The sequence below is a fragment of the Alligator mississippiensis genome, chromosome 1, assembly GCF_030867095.1.
Source record: "Alligator mississippiensis isolate rAllMis1 chromosome 1, rAllMis1, whole genome shotgun sequence".
NCBI lineage: Eukaryota > Metazoa > Chordata > Crocodylia > Alligatoridae > Alligator > Alligator mississippiensis.
The window spans coordinates 130,272,086-130,290,934 of NC_081824.1; the positions used below are offsets into that span (position 1 = coordinate 130,272,086).

Consider the following 18,849-nt stretch of genomic DNA (forward strand, 5'->3'; position numbering starts at 1 on the left):
TACCCTGCATCTATCACTCACACACGCATAACACACTTTATATATATGTGTGCATATATAAAAAGATTGCCATCACATTATTGTTATAGCTACCGTAGTCAATGCTGACTAAGTAACTACATTTTCTTGAATGGACATTATGTCAACAATGTTACCTGAAGCCAGATACCAAATGGTATACTTGAGGGAAAACTAAAAACTAAAAGAAAAAAAAAATCCTGGGTTCATTATGCAAAATTCTAAGCCTTTTGTTAGTTGTGATCTTACCCAGTTTGTAGGTATTGCTCTAGAAAACATGCTGCATTGTCTGCGAGTTCTTTTCAAAAGGCTTGTTACCAGGGAAAATAACTGCATATTTATTCTTTGTTTACCAAAATGATATTCTTGTTTCTCAGTACACACTTCATTGCATTTAAATATGCTTTTAAATAGTCTAAAATTTGTTAAAAAAATTATCAAACTTGAGCTTACTAGGACTATTGACAAAGTTAGCTGAATTACCTTTAGGCATGTTCCTGTGCATTAAAATGAATTATGTTGTGATCTGATATATAAAGCCTTTTATTTATTTTTTTGGTGGGAGGGGCAAGATCCAATTTTCTACCATACCAGTGTACTTCTGGTGCTTGGAGGGGGAGGGGGAGAGAATTGGTTTAGTAAAAATGAATAAAGAAACTTAAAAAAATTGATACAGATTTCATATTCAGTCCAACAACACTGCTTCCTGCTCCTTTTTGATGGAGGCTAACACTGAGTTCTCTGTCTCCGTCACTTCTGTGTCCCCACTACCTAGCAGAATGGATCTATCCTCTTCTAGAGCAAAGACAGAGTTTTGATTTTGGCACGAATGTTTAACCACTTCATTGGGAGTTGAAAACGTTTTGTCGCACAAGTTGCATTTGTAGGGTTTGTTGGTCTGTACTAGCATGTTGTCCATTTGACTGCCTTCCTCAAAAGTACAGAGTTCCAGAGTCTGCTTGTCCACCATAGTGTAAGTATCCATGCTCTGGTTCAGGCACACGTGTCTGGCAGCTTGGTTGGCCCTGCAGAAACTTTTGTCACAAGTGCTGCACTTGAAAGGTTTGCCAGTGTGTATGTACATGTGCTCCCTCCAGTGGCTTTTCTGAATGAATTTGCGTCCACAGATGGAACATTCATACTTCCGCCTCTTCACTTCTCTTTCTTGATCTGTCTGCTCCAAGTTGTCTATGTCTGCAATGTCTGAGGGTGGCGGTGTTTCTGCTTGCTGCTGTCCATCAATTATGGGGGAATCTGAGATCTGTTGCAACTCACTGTCACTAATCATTCCAGCTTCAGGCACTTCCATGGCATCTTTGTCAGCTGTGTTGTTGCAGAGAGACAGGGACATGCTACTTTCCCCTTGTTGGCTTGATGTGAAGGGCACTCCTGTGTGGATCTGGAGATGTTCACGCAAACTACTGCGCAGATTGAACCGACGGCCACAGAGGTGGCAGGCATAGTATTTTGGAAAACTTCCATTCCTTTTCATAATACTTGGCTTGACATGTGCTATTGTGAGTGAAGTGGGCTGTTCATCTGAGGAAGATGCTTCCATGTTGGGTTCCTCTCCCGGAGGAGAATTATTACCAGCAGTGGAAACCAGTTCTGGGGACAGTGAAGACTGCAATGGGTCAGATGTAGTCATGTTTGTCCTGGTCACTTGTGGCAGAGTTGAAGCTAACTGTGAGCCTTCAGATGCTTGCTCCTGGCTCATCCGGGAAGTCTGTGGCCTTGGGTCTCGCCCAAGTTTGTCAGTTGCTGATGTAACTTTAGTGGGATGTTTTATCTGGTGATCTGTGATCTGAATGCCATACAATGAAGATGCTAATGGAAAAACTTGATCTGGATGTGAAAAGGTTCCCTGACTGGCAAGGCTGGCCTCTTGAATTAGTGGATAGGCATGCAGAAACTTTATTCCTTGTTCTAATCGAACTGGGTCAATCAGCTGAGGTGCCATCTTCCCTGTATACATCAAATGCAAAAGATAGCTGAAGATGTCTGGCTGTATGTCAGTTGCTTTCAAACGAACACATTCACTGAAAATAAAACAAAGTAATAAATAAGTGATGAGAGAACTCTTAAAATCTAATCTATGTCAGTAAAGCAGGAATAAAAATGAATGCTCTGTACTAGAAATACCAAAGAAACATATCAAAAGAATTATTTGCTTAAAAACTCCTCTTTGTCCTATAACTGAAATGATAACAGATGATTGTTCCAACAAACAGGTGAGATGCCCCTGTGGACATCTTACCATCTTAAGCAGCCCCTTAACTGAACCATGTAAGTGGTCAGTCTTGGAAATCTAGGAAGGAGAGTCACACTTGTCACCACCCTCTGATTAACAGTACCTGAACATAAACAAACTGTAAAACAATCACACTGTGTACAGTGCACTCTATAGTTAATATAAACTAGCAGGTCTGGTAATGATTTTTTTTTTTGGCTAGGAAGCAGAGGGTGTGGTTTGTAAGAAGAGAAGCACTGTGAAAAATGAGGCAAAGTTTTAATGTCTTTGATCACTTGAAACTGGACAGTTTTACCCTCAGGAAACTAATTGGTTTGAAAAATAAATGTATTCCAAATGACTGTAACCTTTTATGTATGTATATATGTATTTATTTCCTGTATTTATTTATTCATTTATTATTTTCTGCCGTGTTTATTCTTGGTCAAACATCAACTGCCCTGTGGCTTACAAGAATATCAGGTTTCCCCCCCCCCAGTTTTTTATCAGAATTTAACACTGCTAAAACCTGAATTCTGTTACAGTAAAGCCCCTCTTTTCCTACAACCTATTTTCTGTTATTTGGAGAACCACCAAATTAAATGTAATTTGCACTTTGAAAACCAAAAATTGTTCGACGTTTTGCTTTTGTTGTCATTTGTTTAGATTGGAGAGTGAGGCATACACAAGTGGGTACTACAGCATTGAGGATAATGAAATTCAAGCCTGTCACATACAGAAAGAAGATTGTCTCGTGTTTTTGGCAATTAACTGGATCCCTCTATCCTGTATTTTCTTATTCCTTTCTCTAATCATTTTTTCTGCAGCTACAGCTGAGTAAATCTTATACACACGTGAAAGCAGCTGCATACACAAATATTTAATATTGTTGATAAATTAGCTTACTCCCGACTATCAGTAGGTACTGGGGAGGACACAGCGAAGGGCAAAGGATTGTGAGGGATATAGCCCAGAGCAAAGAACGTTGTGGCATAGAACTGTTATGTGGCCTTGCAATGAAGGGCTCTCCAGCAGCCAAGCAAGAGGGCAGCAGGTAGTCAAGGACAGGAATAAGCAGAAGCTCTTATTCATGCTTATCCCTTGTTTGGTTTATGTTATTTCAACTACCAAATTTTATTCTACATATCAGGCATGTAAGTGGACTTGGGGGCTGAAGTCCAATCCTATACCACCCTTTCTAAATTCTTGAAAAACTGTTAATGCTAAAGATGAGTGGGTTCTCCTCCTCCTTGCTATTTTAGTAGCTTGGTCTTAATGGGTAGATGGTGACATGTTACAAAAGCAGACACAAACTTTTCACAGACTCAAGCAGGGTGGTACAAAATTGCACTCAGGTGTCTAAGCTTAAAGACCTAACAGGTAGAAGAGATCTGGCTCTAAGTGTTCAATACAAGTCTTCTCATTCACCATTGTAGACTACCCCCATTTCTCTCTCACATAAAACCCTTCCACCTCAGTCCTTGCTGAAATATGCAGGATGGGAAAATGATAAGTTGATGGGTATTGGGTCTGAACAGGCTCCCTGCCTCTGGATTTAATATACCAACTTGATTAAATTTGTAGTGCTAGTTCAAAAAGCTGGGAAAATATTAAAAGAAAATCTTTTAACATTTAAAAGAAAAGGAGACAAAGTTGAACTTGTATTTTACTGGAGGCTGGCTAACAACCAAGTATTTTACTTTCTTTACAAAAATTCCGCCTGTTAGCATGCCTGTGAAATAAACAGCTAAGGTAGGGCTGTCCAACTTCTAAGTGGTTGAGGGTGTTGCACAGGCCACACCAGTAGAGTTCCCACTAGGCCATGAGCTCTTGGGCTGCACCCTACCCCACCCCCCACACAGTAAGCTCCCCTGGTGCTTTGGGCTGCACTGCCCTGCCCCCTGGGGAGGGAGAAGGAAGCAAAAGCTGAGGGAAGGGGAGTCTAGGGATCACAACTGCACCTCTAACTGAAAGGTAAGAGAGACAGAATCTGGGTAGGAGCCTAGGGGCTGCACTTCCCAGTCTAACAGTTGGACAGCTCTGAGCTAAGGGACACAGCCTGTTTTCCATGGCTGTGCAATCCTTCATCACTCAGCATCATTTCACTAAACCTTAATGCTGCAGCATTTCTGAAAGCCAGAGAGAGTAAAAATTAAATCGCCAGCCTATTTTACAGTCTTTCTCGCAACTAATTATTTAAGGGGTTGTTGGCTCTTGTCCATTCTTTTACAGACATTAAAAGGGTTAACGTTGAGCAGATGACAAGAGTGAAAAGTACTAATTATAAGTAGCAGTGGGAAAAGACTGGATTCCTTGACAGTTTATTCATAGACATGAAGTGTCCTTTTTAAAGGTTTTTCACAAATAAGAACTGATTCCAGGTTTTCTTTGAACAGTAATAAGAAATTAAATAAACGTTTTTCAGAATGCACCTAGGCTTTCTTGCCTGAACTGAATAACGTGTTAAACAGTCAATCTTTTTATAGTTACCTGGTCTGATGAACAAACAACATCTTGAAGTAGTTTGAGAAAGATGCAAGGACAGATTTGTGGGCCTTGAAGTAGACATCACCAATAGCAACTGTGCAGTCACACAGGAAACCAAACTCTCTTTGAGCATTCAGCTGCTGCAGCAGAATAAGTCCATGGTTGGCCAAATCCATGTTTTACACTCTGAAAAGGAAATGACCTATGTAAAATTAGTGACACATGTAAACCTCTTTCCCCAATATTTGTATGCTATAATCGTACTGTACCCTTCATGTAAGAATGTTAAAGTGCTTTATAAACAATATCTCAAAATGGTTAATTATTCCCATGTTATAAAATGGCAAAATAAGATACAGGTTGTAGTGACTTGCCCTGGATCACAGAGCAAGTAAGTAGCTGAAGTAAAAGGCATTAGAGTGAGATTTAGATGAGAGAGAAATGATCAAAATCCAAGGGGGGGGGGGGAAGGAGGGGAGAGGAAGAGAAAGAGCGAAACAAAATGAAATTAAAAAATTTTCAGACTTCCAACTGCATAATTTGTTGTCCTAATCTGTTCAGCTAGTAAAAATGCATGTATTAGGGTTTCAGTCATGTACACAAACAAGTCTATGTAGGTAGAAAATAACACTGATGACAGAAATGAAACTCACCACCTGTCTACAGGGAAACTGGGGAAAAAAGTCAGATTAATTCCAACAACCCCCAAGGGAAGGGCTTAAAAAAGCACCTGATGAGAGCAACTGGTAATTTGGAGCAGGCAGGCAGAAGCTAAGAGCTGTTGATTTCTTTCAGGATCTCTCAGGGGTGGCATATTTGACGTGGGCTTATAGATCTGTGGCATAGGTGGGGTTGGACACTTCCCAAACTGGCTGAAGGATGACAGAACTCGTATGCTGTAACAAAGGGCAGTCACTCCATGGCCTGAACATGTCCCACTGCCTCAGTTCACACAAGATCAGAATTTGTGTAACATAAGTCAGAAGTGGGGAAGGGGGAGAAGAAACCACCCTATTTACGTTACAGGTACTGACTGATTGTGGTGGGGGAGGGAAGAGGAGGTTCGATGCTACCAGAAAGGCTGTTCACTTTAGCATTTGGCTGTTTGCTGCTGATTTAATTCTTGAGCAAAACAGAAAATCCTCACTGCCCTAACAACACACAAAGGCAGTCTTCAACCCTCCAAGACATGCCATGCAGGCAGAATTTAGGGTCACCTTGCAGGCTGGCTTGCAGCTTTGCTTTCATGACTGGGCTGGGCAGGTCCTGTCTGTACTTGGGTAGGAGATGTCAGCGTGATAAGGAGGCAGTGCTGATGGCACTTTATTTTCCCCTCTCTCTCAATGTCAACTAAGCAAAGAGGTGCTCTTCAGTTTCCACCCACCTACCCAAGTTTGCCCTGCCACAGTAACAGCTTTATGTCCTGTGTGGCGGTGCTGAGCACCTGTTCCCTCCCGTCCCAGAGATGCCATGGCTGTCTGTCTGTGTGTGTGTCCAGGCCAGCCCGACAACCCAGCCCGGGCGCCTGCTCGTGACCTTTGCAGGGGCTGCGACCGCTCTCCGCTTTTTGGTTGCCAAGCGGCTGCAAGGGCCCGCCCTGGCGCCGGGGACAGAAGCGCCCGGACCTCGCAAGCAGCTTCCCCTCAGCCCGACGGCGCTGCAGGGCGGCCGCGGCACGGGCCCGAGGCCTCCTCATGCCGCCGGGGGTGGGTTACACGGGAGCTGTGCAGCACATGCCCAGGGGCCGAGGCTCCTTCCCGCCCTGCTGCAGGGGGGGGGAGGGGCGGCAGCAGCCGGTGCCGCGCGGTGCATGGCGCCAAGGGGGAGGGGGAGCCGCCCGCGCCTCCTCCCCCCGGGCGCCGCGAGAGGCCCCGCGCGAGGAACTGCCGATCACGCTGACCTCACCCCCCCCCCCCCCCCCCCCGCCTTGCGGCTGGGGGGGCGGGACCTGCTCCTCCGCCCCCCGCCCCACTCTCCTCTCCTCTCCGCCACCAGGCAGAGCACGTCTCCTCCGAGCGGGGAGGGTGGGGGGGAAGGTGACGGCGCCCTCCCATTGGCCGGCGGGGCGGAAGGGCGGGCGGAAGGGCGGGCACGGCTCTCATTGGCTGTGGTCCCTCCCTCCCCTCCCCCCCGGCGCCGCACGCGACGCGGACGCGGACGCGACGCGACGCGGCCGCCACGCGCGCACGAGGGGGCCGGACGGAGCCGGCGCACTGAGACGCGCAGCGCGAGACGGGAGCCGCCAGGGCGCGCGAGACGGGAGCGGCCGTTGCTGCCGCGCGCCGACAGGGAGAGCGAGAGAGAGCGAGCGAGAGAGACGGGGCCGCCCCCGCCCTCCGCCCCCGCCCTCCCCTCCCCGCTCCGGATGCCGCCAGACAGCGCGCCAAGGCCGCGCGGGCCCCAACCGCCGCGCCGAGGCAGGCGAGCCGAGCCGAGCCGAGCCGGGCCCGCCTGGGGCTGCACCCCCCTCCATCTCCCCCGCCCCGCCCCGGAGCCCCCCGCCCGCTCGCCCCGCGCCCCCGCCTGGCTCACCTGGAGCAGGCCGGGCCTGGTGCCGCCGCGCCGCGCTCGGCTTTGCGCTCGCAGCGGCGGCGGCGGCAGCAGCAACAACGGAGTCAGCGCGGCGGCGGCGGCGGCTTTTCCTGTCCGGTTACGTTCGGGTCACATGACCGCGAGCGGAGCACAGAGGCTGCAGCGAGGCGAGGAGCCCCCGCCGGGGGGGAGGGGAGGCGGCGAGCGCTGTGGCGGCGGCAGCAGCAGCAGCAGGAGCCACCCAGCCCCTCCCCGCCCCTCCCCCTCCCGCAGGCCGCACCGACCGGGCCGCCGCCGCCGCCTCCTGCCTCGCTGCTCTCCTCCCCCCCGCGCTTCCCGCCATCCGCGGCCCGGGCCGCCTTGCATTGTTCCGGAGCCTGCCTCTGCCTGCCGCCCGGGCCCGGCCGCATCATCTTGAGCGCATCCTGCACCGGGGCCTGGCACTGGGGCCAGCTGAACTTCCTGCGCTGGGGAGGATTAAGGGCACCCGCTGCCCTTATGTCTCTGCCGCAGCCTCCTCCCCCCCCCCCCCCCCCGCACTGCCCGTTCCCGGGGGGCTGGGCATGCTCGTTTGAGAGGCCTGAAAAGTGCCCGTGCTGCAGCCGTGACCTGAGCCCAGGGCATGCAGGAGTCAAGGGGCAAGCTGCCGAATCTTGGCCAAGCGGCTCCTCTTTTTACTTGTCAGCAAACTAGTTCATTTTTTTAGTTGTCATCAACAGGCTCCTCTGTACAAAAAACCCCCCAAAAAACCTAATAAAAAATAAAATGCACCGAGAGTGCGAGCAAGCTGGCATGGCCTGTTGCAAAGGGTTGTGCCCTAGTGCAGGAGGAGGTGGGAAGGCTCCTGTGCAGGTGAAATGGGAAAGGCCTGTCAAGGTGGAAACTCCACTGTGTTTCTGTAGTGCTGGGTGCTGAAAGGTTAATCAAGGGAGGGAGGGGTGGCTACTGTCCTGTAACAGATCCTGATGCCGGCTAAAGACTTAAGTGAAAAAGTTGGCAAACATTGGTTTGTGCTTTTGGGAAGTTGAGGAAATACAAGTTTGGGTCTGCTATGTTACATACTTGCAGGCCCCTTTTTTTCCTTTTTTGAGAACTGCTGTGGTAAAACTCATGACTAAATCTAATATATGATACAGGACCTACAGATATGAAGTAGCACAAATAAATGTGACCAACAAAGTTTACTTCTTGTTTTTAGCTGTTTATATGAATCGGGGTGAATCTCTTTTGCAAGGGGCAGAGGATTTGCCTGGTAAATAAAGGGAGGACCCTTTTATACATGCCACATCCATTTTTGCTGCAGGCCAGACTGAAAGTCCAGACCTGAACTGATTAATGTGCCAACCAGTTGGCAGCTCAAGGAAGTTGGTGATGGGTTGTGAATAATTTTGGTCCTAAAACTTTTTTTTTTCCCTAATGAAAATTGAGTTTGAAAAACAGTGTGTGGGCACAAAGCAGATATTTTATCAGTGAAAACTTGAGAGAACTCATTTTTTGTTGAAAAAGTGTTGATTATTAGGAGTAATGATTTGGAGCATTGGCTTCCAACCTTTTTGGATTCAAGGGACCCCCCCTGAAAATGTTATCTTGGTTTTCACTTTTTTCTTTTTTTGACTACAGAAAAATAATAGACCGGTTCTGCTGTTGCAAAGAACTCAGGTCACAGATCAGAAGGCTTTTAATATGAATTTCTGTTTATTTTCTCTGAATTTATATTTTGACTCATGTTTCCATTCCTAAGACTGCTACGGTTGTGCAGCCCCCTATGGCAGCCTTGAAGGAGTCTTGGAGCACCCCAGCATGCTGCACCACCCTAGTTATGAATCACTGCTTTAGAGCCTTATCATTAACTGAGAGTTTTCCATTTGTTAGTAGCAGTAAGTTAGTCCCATGTCTATAGTTTGAAGTTCAGTCCTGGTTGTTATCAAGTAAAGAATCATTTATTTATGGCTGTCAAGTGAACTTGCTTTATTTCTCTCAGCCCTTTTTGTAGGAGACGGGCATCAGCTTCCCAAGTAAGTGTTTGGCACTTCGGTTTGCACTCAGTAAACGAAGTGTGCAATGCACAAATGCAAGAAAACAAACTAACTTTTCACCTGTAGAGCCAGGTGTGACTGAGACGTAACTTCCCCAGCAGCATGTCTCAGTCTGTATCTGTTGATCAGCAGACTATTGCAGACTTCAGGGCAACCTGTCATCACATTTTACAAGAACTAAGTTGATATTGGGACAGATCTATCCAGGAATGTGTGAAGGGCTGCTGAAGCCAGTGGAGTTCTGGCAGGAGCAGTGTGGTCCATTGGCAGCTTCTTGCCCATAAATATTAAATTATTTTTTAATCCATATTATACAAGTTAAATCTAATCAGGCTACATGTAATTTAGTTTATAAATACTGATCCCAGTGTCTCTTGTGCTAGTCAGACTGAAAATTAAGTTTCTAGCTTGTATTTTCTATTGTGAATGAAGGAGCTTATTGAAGTTTGAAGAATAGCTACTTTACAGAGCAGGTTGAGCATTTCTCATGCACCTAACTATATTTATGATCAACTGTAACAGCTTAAAGAGCTGTTGTGTTTAACACATGATTAAAGAAACTTTAAATTATGTTTTTAACTAATAGATTGGAATGCTTCTAGTTTACCTGCCAGAATGGGGGGGAGGGGAGGGGGAGGGTGTGTGTGACAGTGCTTCATATTTGATTTGACAAGATGAAAAATAAAACTAATGTAGGTGTTAAGCTAGACATTTGAATTTAGGAGCTTATTGCACAAGACGTTTTACCTACTCACTTGAAACCAGCAAAATCAATGAAACTTTAAAATGAAATAATTATAGGCAGTGCTTTGAATGGACACTGAACAGGAAAGCATGTATTTCTAGAAAGCCTTCTTCATAATTGCACTCCTGATTCTCCTATTTAAATGTATACTGGTACAACTTGTGTGGCTTTCAGGTGGTTACACCTGATTCATATCATGGGTGAGAAGACAGTCTGGCTTTAAAGATGGAAGAAAATTGTATTGAACTTGTGATGTCATATTATCAGCAAAGCAGAAATGTTATCTTGATTTAAAAGGATATTAGTTATGATCCAAAGCCTATTGAAGTCAATGGTAGGATTCCCATAGACTTCAGCGGGCTTTGGTTCTGAGGTACTTAGAATGGCTAAGCCATGTGGTATTTCTAAAAGCAGACTTCCTTCCTATTTGTAGCAAAATATCAGATTCAAATCAGGAGGAAAAAAACGGGTGTGTGGTTTCTGTTGTTGTTTAGGTTTGTTTTTCTGCTTCACAATTTTTTTAAATTTTAGATTGGGCAAGAAGGAAAGAAGTCATTTTGTTTCAGAATTGCTTCCCATAATTCCACCTTTATGAACAGGCAAAAGGTTTGGCAAGTATTAAAGAAATATTTTTCAGGTCCCAATGGGAAGGGTCTTTTTAACACATTGATTTTTGGCTTTACAAAATCTAACATTTCTTAAAGCTGACCTGCCTGAATCTCTTGTATTTTATTAAATATTTCAACTCTCAGTGGCAAGCCAAGTTATGAAATGTATCTGTAAGTGTTCTATATTAAAATAATTAGTGGTAACAATGCTAATGTATGCATTTAAATAGTTATAGGCTGGCTTTTCGCCCTGCCTCAGGTTGATGATTAACTTGTCTTTTATAAATATACTCAACACTTCTTTTCCTAATTGTATGACTTTTGCTAGGAATGAACAAGCTGTTTAAAATACTATGTTCTGGAAGTGTTACTTATTTAAGTCCAGGAATTGAGAATAGGAATGACTGTTCACACAACTGTGGGCTTCAGGATTGTTTCCTGTGTCTTAATTGAAATAACATGTCATAGCAATAGTCCTTGTTCTGTTTTTACTCAAAGCCAGAATATTGCCAAAACGAACCAAGTATTACATTGTTAACCACTGGTGATGCACGTGCTACTGGGATGATGATCATCAAGCAAAACAAGTAAGGTTTCAGTTTAGCATGGGGGAAACTGGGGTAGACAGACATATCCATGCTCTTCAAGTGCAACTCTTCTTTGCACAATTGATTTCAGAAGCAAGGCTTTTTTGTTTTTTTTGTGTGTGTGTGGGGGTTTTTTTTTTTTTTTTTTGTAATATCTTATTGGATCAGTTGTGTAGTCTGGAGAGATGTTAGACAAGCCTTTGGCACAAAGTGTCCGTCAGGTGTGGGAAAGAAGACCTGAGGGTGGGCGTTTTGTGCCTGAAAGCTTGCCTAACAGCTCTTCCAGCTTTACAGTTGGTCCAGTAAAGCAGGTGGTCAGCCTGCAGCACGAATGTCACAAGTGGCATGGGCAGTGTTTGTGTGTAGCATGATCAGGGCTGGAGGGGAGGAAAACATTCAGCATGGTGGTAGATGGAGCAGAAAGCACAGCAGCAGGTCAGGTAGGGAATACAAGGCAAGGAAGCAGAAAACCGGCAGGAAAAGGGCTCAGAGTAGCAGTTGTGGAGGGCTAATTTGTGGCATGCCTATCCAAAAAAAAGTTTGACCTCAGCTGCATTAAGACATCACCAAAGTAAAACCCTTGCTTCTCTCATTTCCTGGACTGTCGTGGCTGCAACACTGATTTTGAATCGGAATCAAGTTAACTGGTATCTGTTGTTGAAGGTACCACTGGAGACTTGCTTGACACCTTCCAAATGAGGTGGAGTCTCTGTGCCTCTCAGAATCTGCTGTTCAAAATAGTTCTTTTTTTACTCAGGACAGCTTTCAACAGTCCAGATTTATGTTTTTTGAGGAAAAACCCTTGCCAGGGTAAGAGAAAAATGGATTTGGTACTTGCCATAGATTCTGTAGTTGGAATGTGGTAGCTCCTGTGTTTCAAGTAAATGGGTCAAATTGAACTAAAATGGTAATTTAAAGCATTAATACATATACTAGGGCTATGCGAACCTTTGGTCCTTGATTCGATTTGGTGGAGATTCGGCCCAATTTGGTGGCCGAATCTGAATCGAATCAGAGGACCCTTTAATCTCTCCAAATCGAATTGGAACTCTCTGATTCAGTTTGGAATGATTTGGCGATTCGGACAGAGACAGCTTGAAATGTTTTTCTACATACCTCTAGGTAGCAGGGGCTCATGAATGCTGTGATGCTGGGGTGCATGCACTCCTGTGGGATGCTCCATCCACCCTAGCATTGCAGCGATCATGAGCTGCGCCTGCTACCTCAAGTTATGTAGAACAAACTTACACAGCTGTGTCTGTCCAAATCAGCATTGAATCTTCAGATTCAGCCAAGTCGAATCAGGGACAGTGATCCAAATCAACAAAGAAATCATGGTGGGAAGTATGATAGTTAAAATAGCTTCTTACTGCTAGTGGCCTTAAAATACAACACTCTCTTACAATCACTTTCTCCCTGCTCTTCCAGTATCAGGTTCCCTGGCAAGGTCTATTTTCATTCTCTTGCTTTTTGTATGGCTGTGGAAGTGTAACACCAGTAGAGATGCACTTTCCCAGGTGCATTACTGGCTGGAAAGAGCTGGTGTAATTGTTTTATTCCTGTCCTTCAACCCCTGTTGCTGTAATGCTCTTGCTCTAGCTGGGTGGACACTCTCCAGATGGATACTGCCGGCAGAGTGCATCTGAGCCTGCAGGTTCATAATGTGAGTAATTTTCAGTTGCCCTAAGAATAGAGGGCTTAAAAAAACACCTTTCATGTGCAAGTGCCGTGTGAAGGAAAGTAACAAAATTCTCATCTCTTCATAGATCTAGGCCTTGCTGTTATTAGGAGCGCAATTCCCCTTCTCCCAAGTTTGTATGCAACTTGTCACTGATTGTGTCTTTGTCAACATAGTTTATGTCCATCGGAGAAATCATTTTAACTACTGGTAATACCAAACAGCTTCATGATATAAAAAGTGTGTCCACCAGGAGGCTCTATCCACTAAAACCTTTGTTGTGTAGTGGACCAACTCTCCAGTTTGCTTCTCCTTCCCAGTTCAACTAATTACTTTTGCCCCAGCTCTCTTTAACTGCTTGTACAAGCTCAAAATATGATGGTGTCCTGGATAGAGTGACTTTTTTCAGAATAGAACCACTCTACAGTGTTAAATGAAGGCAAGTACTTGTATATTTATTTGTTAAGCAGCACAATAAAAGATTAGAATTAAAACCTGACTGGTGAGTACTTCCATATTTGTATGGCAAAAACCTTTTGCAGTTTCTTCACCCTATGGTAGAAAAAGCGCTTCACTAAATTATGTTGATATTATGTTTTTACATAATTATATGGTTTTCCCTAAATTGAATCATAATAAGAAACATTGTATTGTGTACCTGCAGAGCTGCTAAGTATAAATGTTCACTAGTTAAGCACTCATGTTAAGTTTGATCAGTATTAAAGAGTTAAAAAGTCACTTCAGATGTTACACAGAACTTAAAACAGCTCTACAAATCACCAGAGTAAAAGCAAGTGCAGTTTTTTTTTCTCCTAACCTCTCCCTTGGAATGATACTGAACTCTTTGCTGAAACCTACAGGAAATGCACACCCTTTTTTTCAGGTAACCAGCAAAAATGTCAGCCTGAATTATTATGCTAAAATTAAATGAAAAGTGGCAGGCCATTTTTTGTGGTTTTTACCATAATTTTCCTGCCCAGTAGCTGTTGAAGGACTTGCCTAAATGAAGGTAACTGATTGAACACTAGTTGAGGAAAAGTGATGCTAGCTCTACCTGTAATGCTGTCAAAAGTCAGAGTAAATGGGAGGGGGGATTTCCACCTTTCTGTTGCAGGTCTGTAGAAACAAAATATTAAAACAATAGCCTCCTCATTATTACTGCTTGTTTATTCTCTGCTGTAAATTTGGAGAACTACCCCCTTGAAAGTGGTGTAAAGTTTAGTGACTTGGCTTACGTGTACAGTAGAAAGTACCGTTTGGGGACTACCAAAACTGGTTGCCTCAAAATTGGGAAAAACTGTTTGGTAGATCTTCAGAAGCTTAGGAATAATTAATGTTTAAGGGTTTGCTTAATATTTGATGTTTGCTTAATGCAGGTTTTGCTGTTGTTCCAAGTGACCCAAATCAGTCTGGTCCATCATTGGGTTTTTAATGTTTTGAAGGTGAAAAGATACTAGCATCCTTGCTGGTTTTGCAGGAATCTGATTCTTTATTATGTTTCATATAATCAAGTTTCTAGTGTAGTACAGGTCAGTCACATCTTACATAGGGGTTAGGTGCTAAAGTCAGCGCATAAGGTGAAAATCGCATAAGGCGAAAATCGGCGACTATGTGCGGGGTGGGGGGCGGGGCTTGAGTTTGCACGCGGCACCGTGCTTAGAGCTGTGCGGCTGATGGCAACAGCGCAGCGTGGGGTGGTGGGGATGGCTGTGTGCTGCCTGGCCACCACCACAGTGCCGCTGCTGCCCGGTGGCTTGGCCACACAGCTCCAGGCACGACTCCATGGCAACAGTGGGAGGTTTTGGAGGCAGTGGCTGTCACTGCCGTAATGGGCCTCCAGGTAAGCGGCAGTGCTGTGTGCAAGCTCAAGCCCCTCCCACCCCGCGTATAGTTGAATTTGCGCAAGTTAAATGCGTGTATGATGCGACTGACCTGTATAGTGACCTGAGTGCTGCTTTTGTAATAAATCTTGGGCTAGATAAAATTCAAGGCATGCATTTGCTAAGAACTTGGGATCTTCCAGAGATGCAAATATGAACCCAGGAGTTTTATACTGTATTTACTATTGCTGTATCTAAAGCTTTACCTCAGAATTTATAACTGACTGTTGTTGGTAGTGTTACACCTATGACTGATTCCCCCCCCCCCCCATTTAGTGGCTGATTTACAACCAGCAGATCTGTTATGCTGTCTAGTTGAAGACAGTAGTATATTTTCAGATTGTCCAGGTAGTTATGCCTATAGTTATGATGGCCTGCCACTTTTCATGTCATTTTGGCCCAATTAAATAATTCAGGCTGAATATCTTTGCTGTTTGCCTGAAAAAAGTGTGCATTTCCTGAAGGTTTCAGTTAAGAGTTCAGTATCATTCCAAGGGTGAAATTAGGGTGAAAACAATTGTACTTGCTTTTGCCTATGGTGATTAATTCATAGAGCTGTTTTTAGTTCTGTGCCAAAACATAGAGCCACACATTATTTCATGATTTTTCTGGTATTTGAAACTTGTATATGGCATGAGTGTGCTTTCTGCCAACCCTGTGAAAATTCATTTTGGGCCCATGTTATGTGCCTCTGCAAAAAAAAATCTCACTGCTGTGCAGTCAGTGATAGTTTGTTAGCATTTGGGCACTGAACCTTCAGAGAATTTCACTTAGGCTTGAACTTGATTGGTCCCTTCACAGCTTGTAATGTTACTCACAGGAGCCAATCGGGCCTTCACTGGCAATTGCTTCTCCCAGCTGCTGGGGGCTGCTATTGTATTAGTCAAATGAGAAGAGGGAGACCGCTGCTCCACTTTTAGCCCTATTTATGGTGTTTCCCACATAGTGGGAAGGAACAGAAGAAACACCCTAACAATGCTTAAGAGAAGCAAAAGGTTTGAGAGGATAGGGGCTGGAAAGGTAAAGTGACTGACAGGGTGGGAATAGGGATGCAAGCAAGCTACAAGCAGGATGAGGAATACTTATGGGGCAGGAGAGGGGGACAGTATATGTGGGGAGGAGCAGGAAGGTATGTAACCACTATAGATGCTCCCCTCTGGAAGCCAGGAATGCTGAGCGTCTGCATTCTTTTGATCTCTTGCAGATAGTTGTGAAACCAGCTGACAAAGCTTTCATACCTTTTGGGGCAGATTGAGATAGAAGATAAGATGCTTTTAATACCCAGTAGCAGAGAAAAGGGCTGTAGATGTCAAGAGCCCCACCTGTGTGCATGTGGGTTAACTCACTTGTTTTAATACTGCCATTTGTTTTCAGTTAAATAATAGAAACTTAACAATTGCAAAAACATTCGCAAGTTAAGCGTCAGTACTAAGGTACTTAGGCAACTATTAACCCTGTCTCCCGAAGGCATGTTATGAATTTCATTATATTAACATATCCTGTTTTTTCCAACAGGTCCCCTGCCTCATCCAGTGCAGAGTTACCCTATTTTTGTCATGCGTCAAGGATATGTCATGAAAGTAGCTGTTGTCTCTATTGCAAAAGTTGAAGAGGACGTGGTGAATGAAATGGGAACTGCAGTGAGGGAAGGGTTGCTGTTATGGTGAAGGTATCTTAATGCTGCCTCTGCCGTAGAGTGCTTTATATGAAGTTGGGCAAGTCATATAAATGAAAATATTTATAGGTAACTAGTTCCTGTTCCTTGACTACTTCACTTGAAACACTTAGGGTCAACTCTGCAAGAAGTGTGCACTCTCAGCTGCCACAAAACTCAGTAGGATTTCTGCTCTGCATGTAACATGCTGTAAAATGCTAAGTACTCTGAAAAAATTGGCCAAGGCTGCTTGAATCCTATTTTCAGTCAATTTCTGACTTTCTAACCCATTTCACCCCATGTGCAAAACAGAAATGATCCCTCTCACTTCAAGCATTCTTATGAAGATCACTTTTATTTGTAAAGACCTCCTGTGGTACTTGCACTATCAGAAAAAACCCAAGAAAAAATTAAATTTAATATTCAGTGGATGGTGTGCAAGATATATAGCATAGGGTCACACATTGAGAAGAATATGGAGTAGTTAGGATTACTGGTCACTCAATGAGGCTGGGAGTCTCTAGGAAAGGTGTAGTTGGGTGATCAGGGATCCTAGAAATTAGTTTGCCATGGAGAAACATGGAATTTGTGTTTTTTATAGGGAATCTTTAGAATTGGCTGGGGGAACCTTACAGAAAATAAAATGCTGGCTTTCCAGGAGAAGCCAGCAATTACTACAGCCTCTGAGGCAGACTGCCAGGGAGAAGCTACCAGCACATGGAAGCAGCTGAGATGGCAGCTGCCTTCGCCTCCCTCTGCTGCTGATTAGCTGAGTGCTGCCCATTGTGTGACCTCACCCCTCTCTGCCACTGAGGGGCAGGGCCACATGAATGACAACCCACACATCCAATCAGCAGCAAGGGGTGGGGCCACCACAAGCCCCACAGCCAGTCAGTGCTGGGGGGAAGCTTACCACAAACACATTCTTATTTTTTTTAACAGACACCTGCTCTTTTCATCGCAGAAAACTGATCCCTAACAAGACGATCAATGCTATACATAAAGGTGCTGAAATCAGGTCTACAGTAAATTTAAGTTCATTCTTGCTAGATAATTTCAACTATGTTTAAGAGCTAGGAAGCAGAGAAATTAGTCATTTCTTTGACTTCTTGGTGCTCATCTACAGGTAAAAAAAATCTTGGTTAACATCTGTACTTGATAACTGGGAAATTTGGATGAAATATTGAAACATAAAATTAAAATTTTTGATATGCTGGCAAGATTTATGATAGAGCAAGTATTTTATTTAGGAATAGGAGAAACTAGGCTTCTAGATTAAAAAAAAAAAAGATTGGGTATACTACAAATTCTATAATCAGTACTCATGATATTTAAACTAATTCTGCACTAGGTTCTTCAGCACTGTAGCATAAAAGGCAACATCTCAAAACCAAAAGAGCTGTTTGAGTAGAATTAATAGCTTGTTGGGTTTTTTTTTCCATCTTTGTCATTGTTCCTACTCTGATCCTTCAAAGCCTTTGCCCAGTCACGGATCTGAAGTAATAGTTGAGTTGTCCCAAAACAGAAGTCTGTTCATATCCACTCCACTGTGGTGGTGGTGTGCAGCTAGGAAAACTGCCCCGAAGGGAGCCTTTGAGCAAGGATGGATGAAAGGACCCCAGCCCAAAGGTCAACACTTCTGTCAGAAATGGAAGGTGCATCAATGTCTTTAGCTTTCAAGAGGACAAAGGCAAAAAACTTCAGAGGCAGAAACATTTTTGGGAGGATGAGGATTGTGTATGAATTGACAACAGGCAATCCATAATGATTTAAGACAAAACTAGAATTTCATCCAAGATGCACACACTTCCATAATCACTGCAAAAACTATCTAGAGAATAGAAACTATCCTACATCATTCTTAAGGATCTTGGTATAACAAAGCTAAATTTATTTTATCTCAAGATTAAAGGGATGTGGCCAGCTTGGAGAGAGTTCAGAGGAGGGCCACCCATTTGGTGAGAGGGCAGCAGGACAGGCCCTATGAGGAGAGACTGAGGGACCTGAACCTGTTCACCCTTGGCAAGAGGAGGCTGACAGGGGGACCTAGTGGCTGTCCTACAAACTCATCAGGGGAGATGAACAGCAAACAGGAAGAGCCCTATTCTCCCCAGCACTACCTGGGGTGATGAGTAACAATGGTAATAAGCTGATGGAGAATAGGTTTAGGTTGGAGATCGGAAAGCAATATTTTACAGTCAGGGTGGCCAGAACCTGGAACCAACTTCCCAGGGAAGTGGTCCTTGCCCTTACCTTGGGTAAATTCAAAAAGAGGTTAGATAGTCACCTGTCTGGGGTCTCATGAACCCAGAATTCTTTCCTGCCTGTGGCAGGGGGTCAGGCTAGATGATCTGTTCAGGTCCCTCCTGACCCTAGCTACTATGAAATCTTACA

The 18,849-nt window shown here is 44.4% G+C and overlaps 1 protein-coding gene and 1 long non-coding RNA gene across 6 annotated transcripts; one reads left to right on the forward strand and one right to left on the reverse strand.

The window, feature by feature from the left end:
• Window positions 1–545: 545 nt before the first annotated feature.
• Window positions 546–7,465, reverse strand: ZBTB2 (zinc finger and BTB domain containing 2). Of its 5 annotated transcripts, none has more exons than XM_014605544.3 (3): window positions 7,268–7,465; window positions 4,739–4,921; window positions 546–2,057 (listed from the first exon to the last, which is right to left on the reverse strand). In XM_014605544.3, the coding sequence occupies exons 2-3, from the start codon at window positions 4,909–4,911 to the stop codon at window positions 704–706; spliced, it is 1,527 nt and encodes a 508-aa protein (XP_014461030.1). In that variant the 5' UTR covers window positions 4,912–4,921; window positions 7,268–7,465; the 3' UTR covers window positions 546–703. The 5 variants fall into 5 exon arrangements, with proteins under 5 accessions (XP_014461030.1, XP_019343864.1, XP_019343863.1 ...); XM_019488319.2 differs by having other exon boundaries at window positions 4,739–4,937; XM_019488318.2 differs by lacking the exon at window positions 7,268–7,465 and adding an exon at window positions 6,124–6,624.
• Window positions 7,466–7,764: 299 nt separating this feature from the next.
• On the forward strand, window positions 7,765–16,552 carry LOC109283386 (uncharacterized). The gene is made up of 2 exons (XR_002090547.2): window positions 7,765–16,133; window positions 16,317–16,552. It is a non-coding gene; the product is annotated as an uncharacterized LOC109283386 (long non-coding RNA).
• The last annotated feature ends 2,297 nt before the right edge of the window (window positions 16,553–18,849 follow it).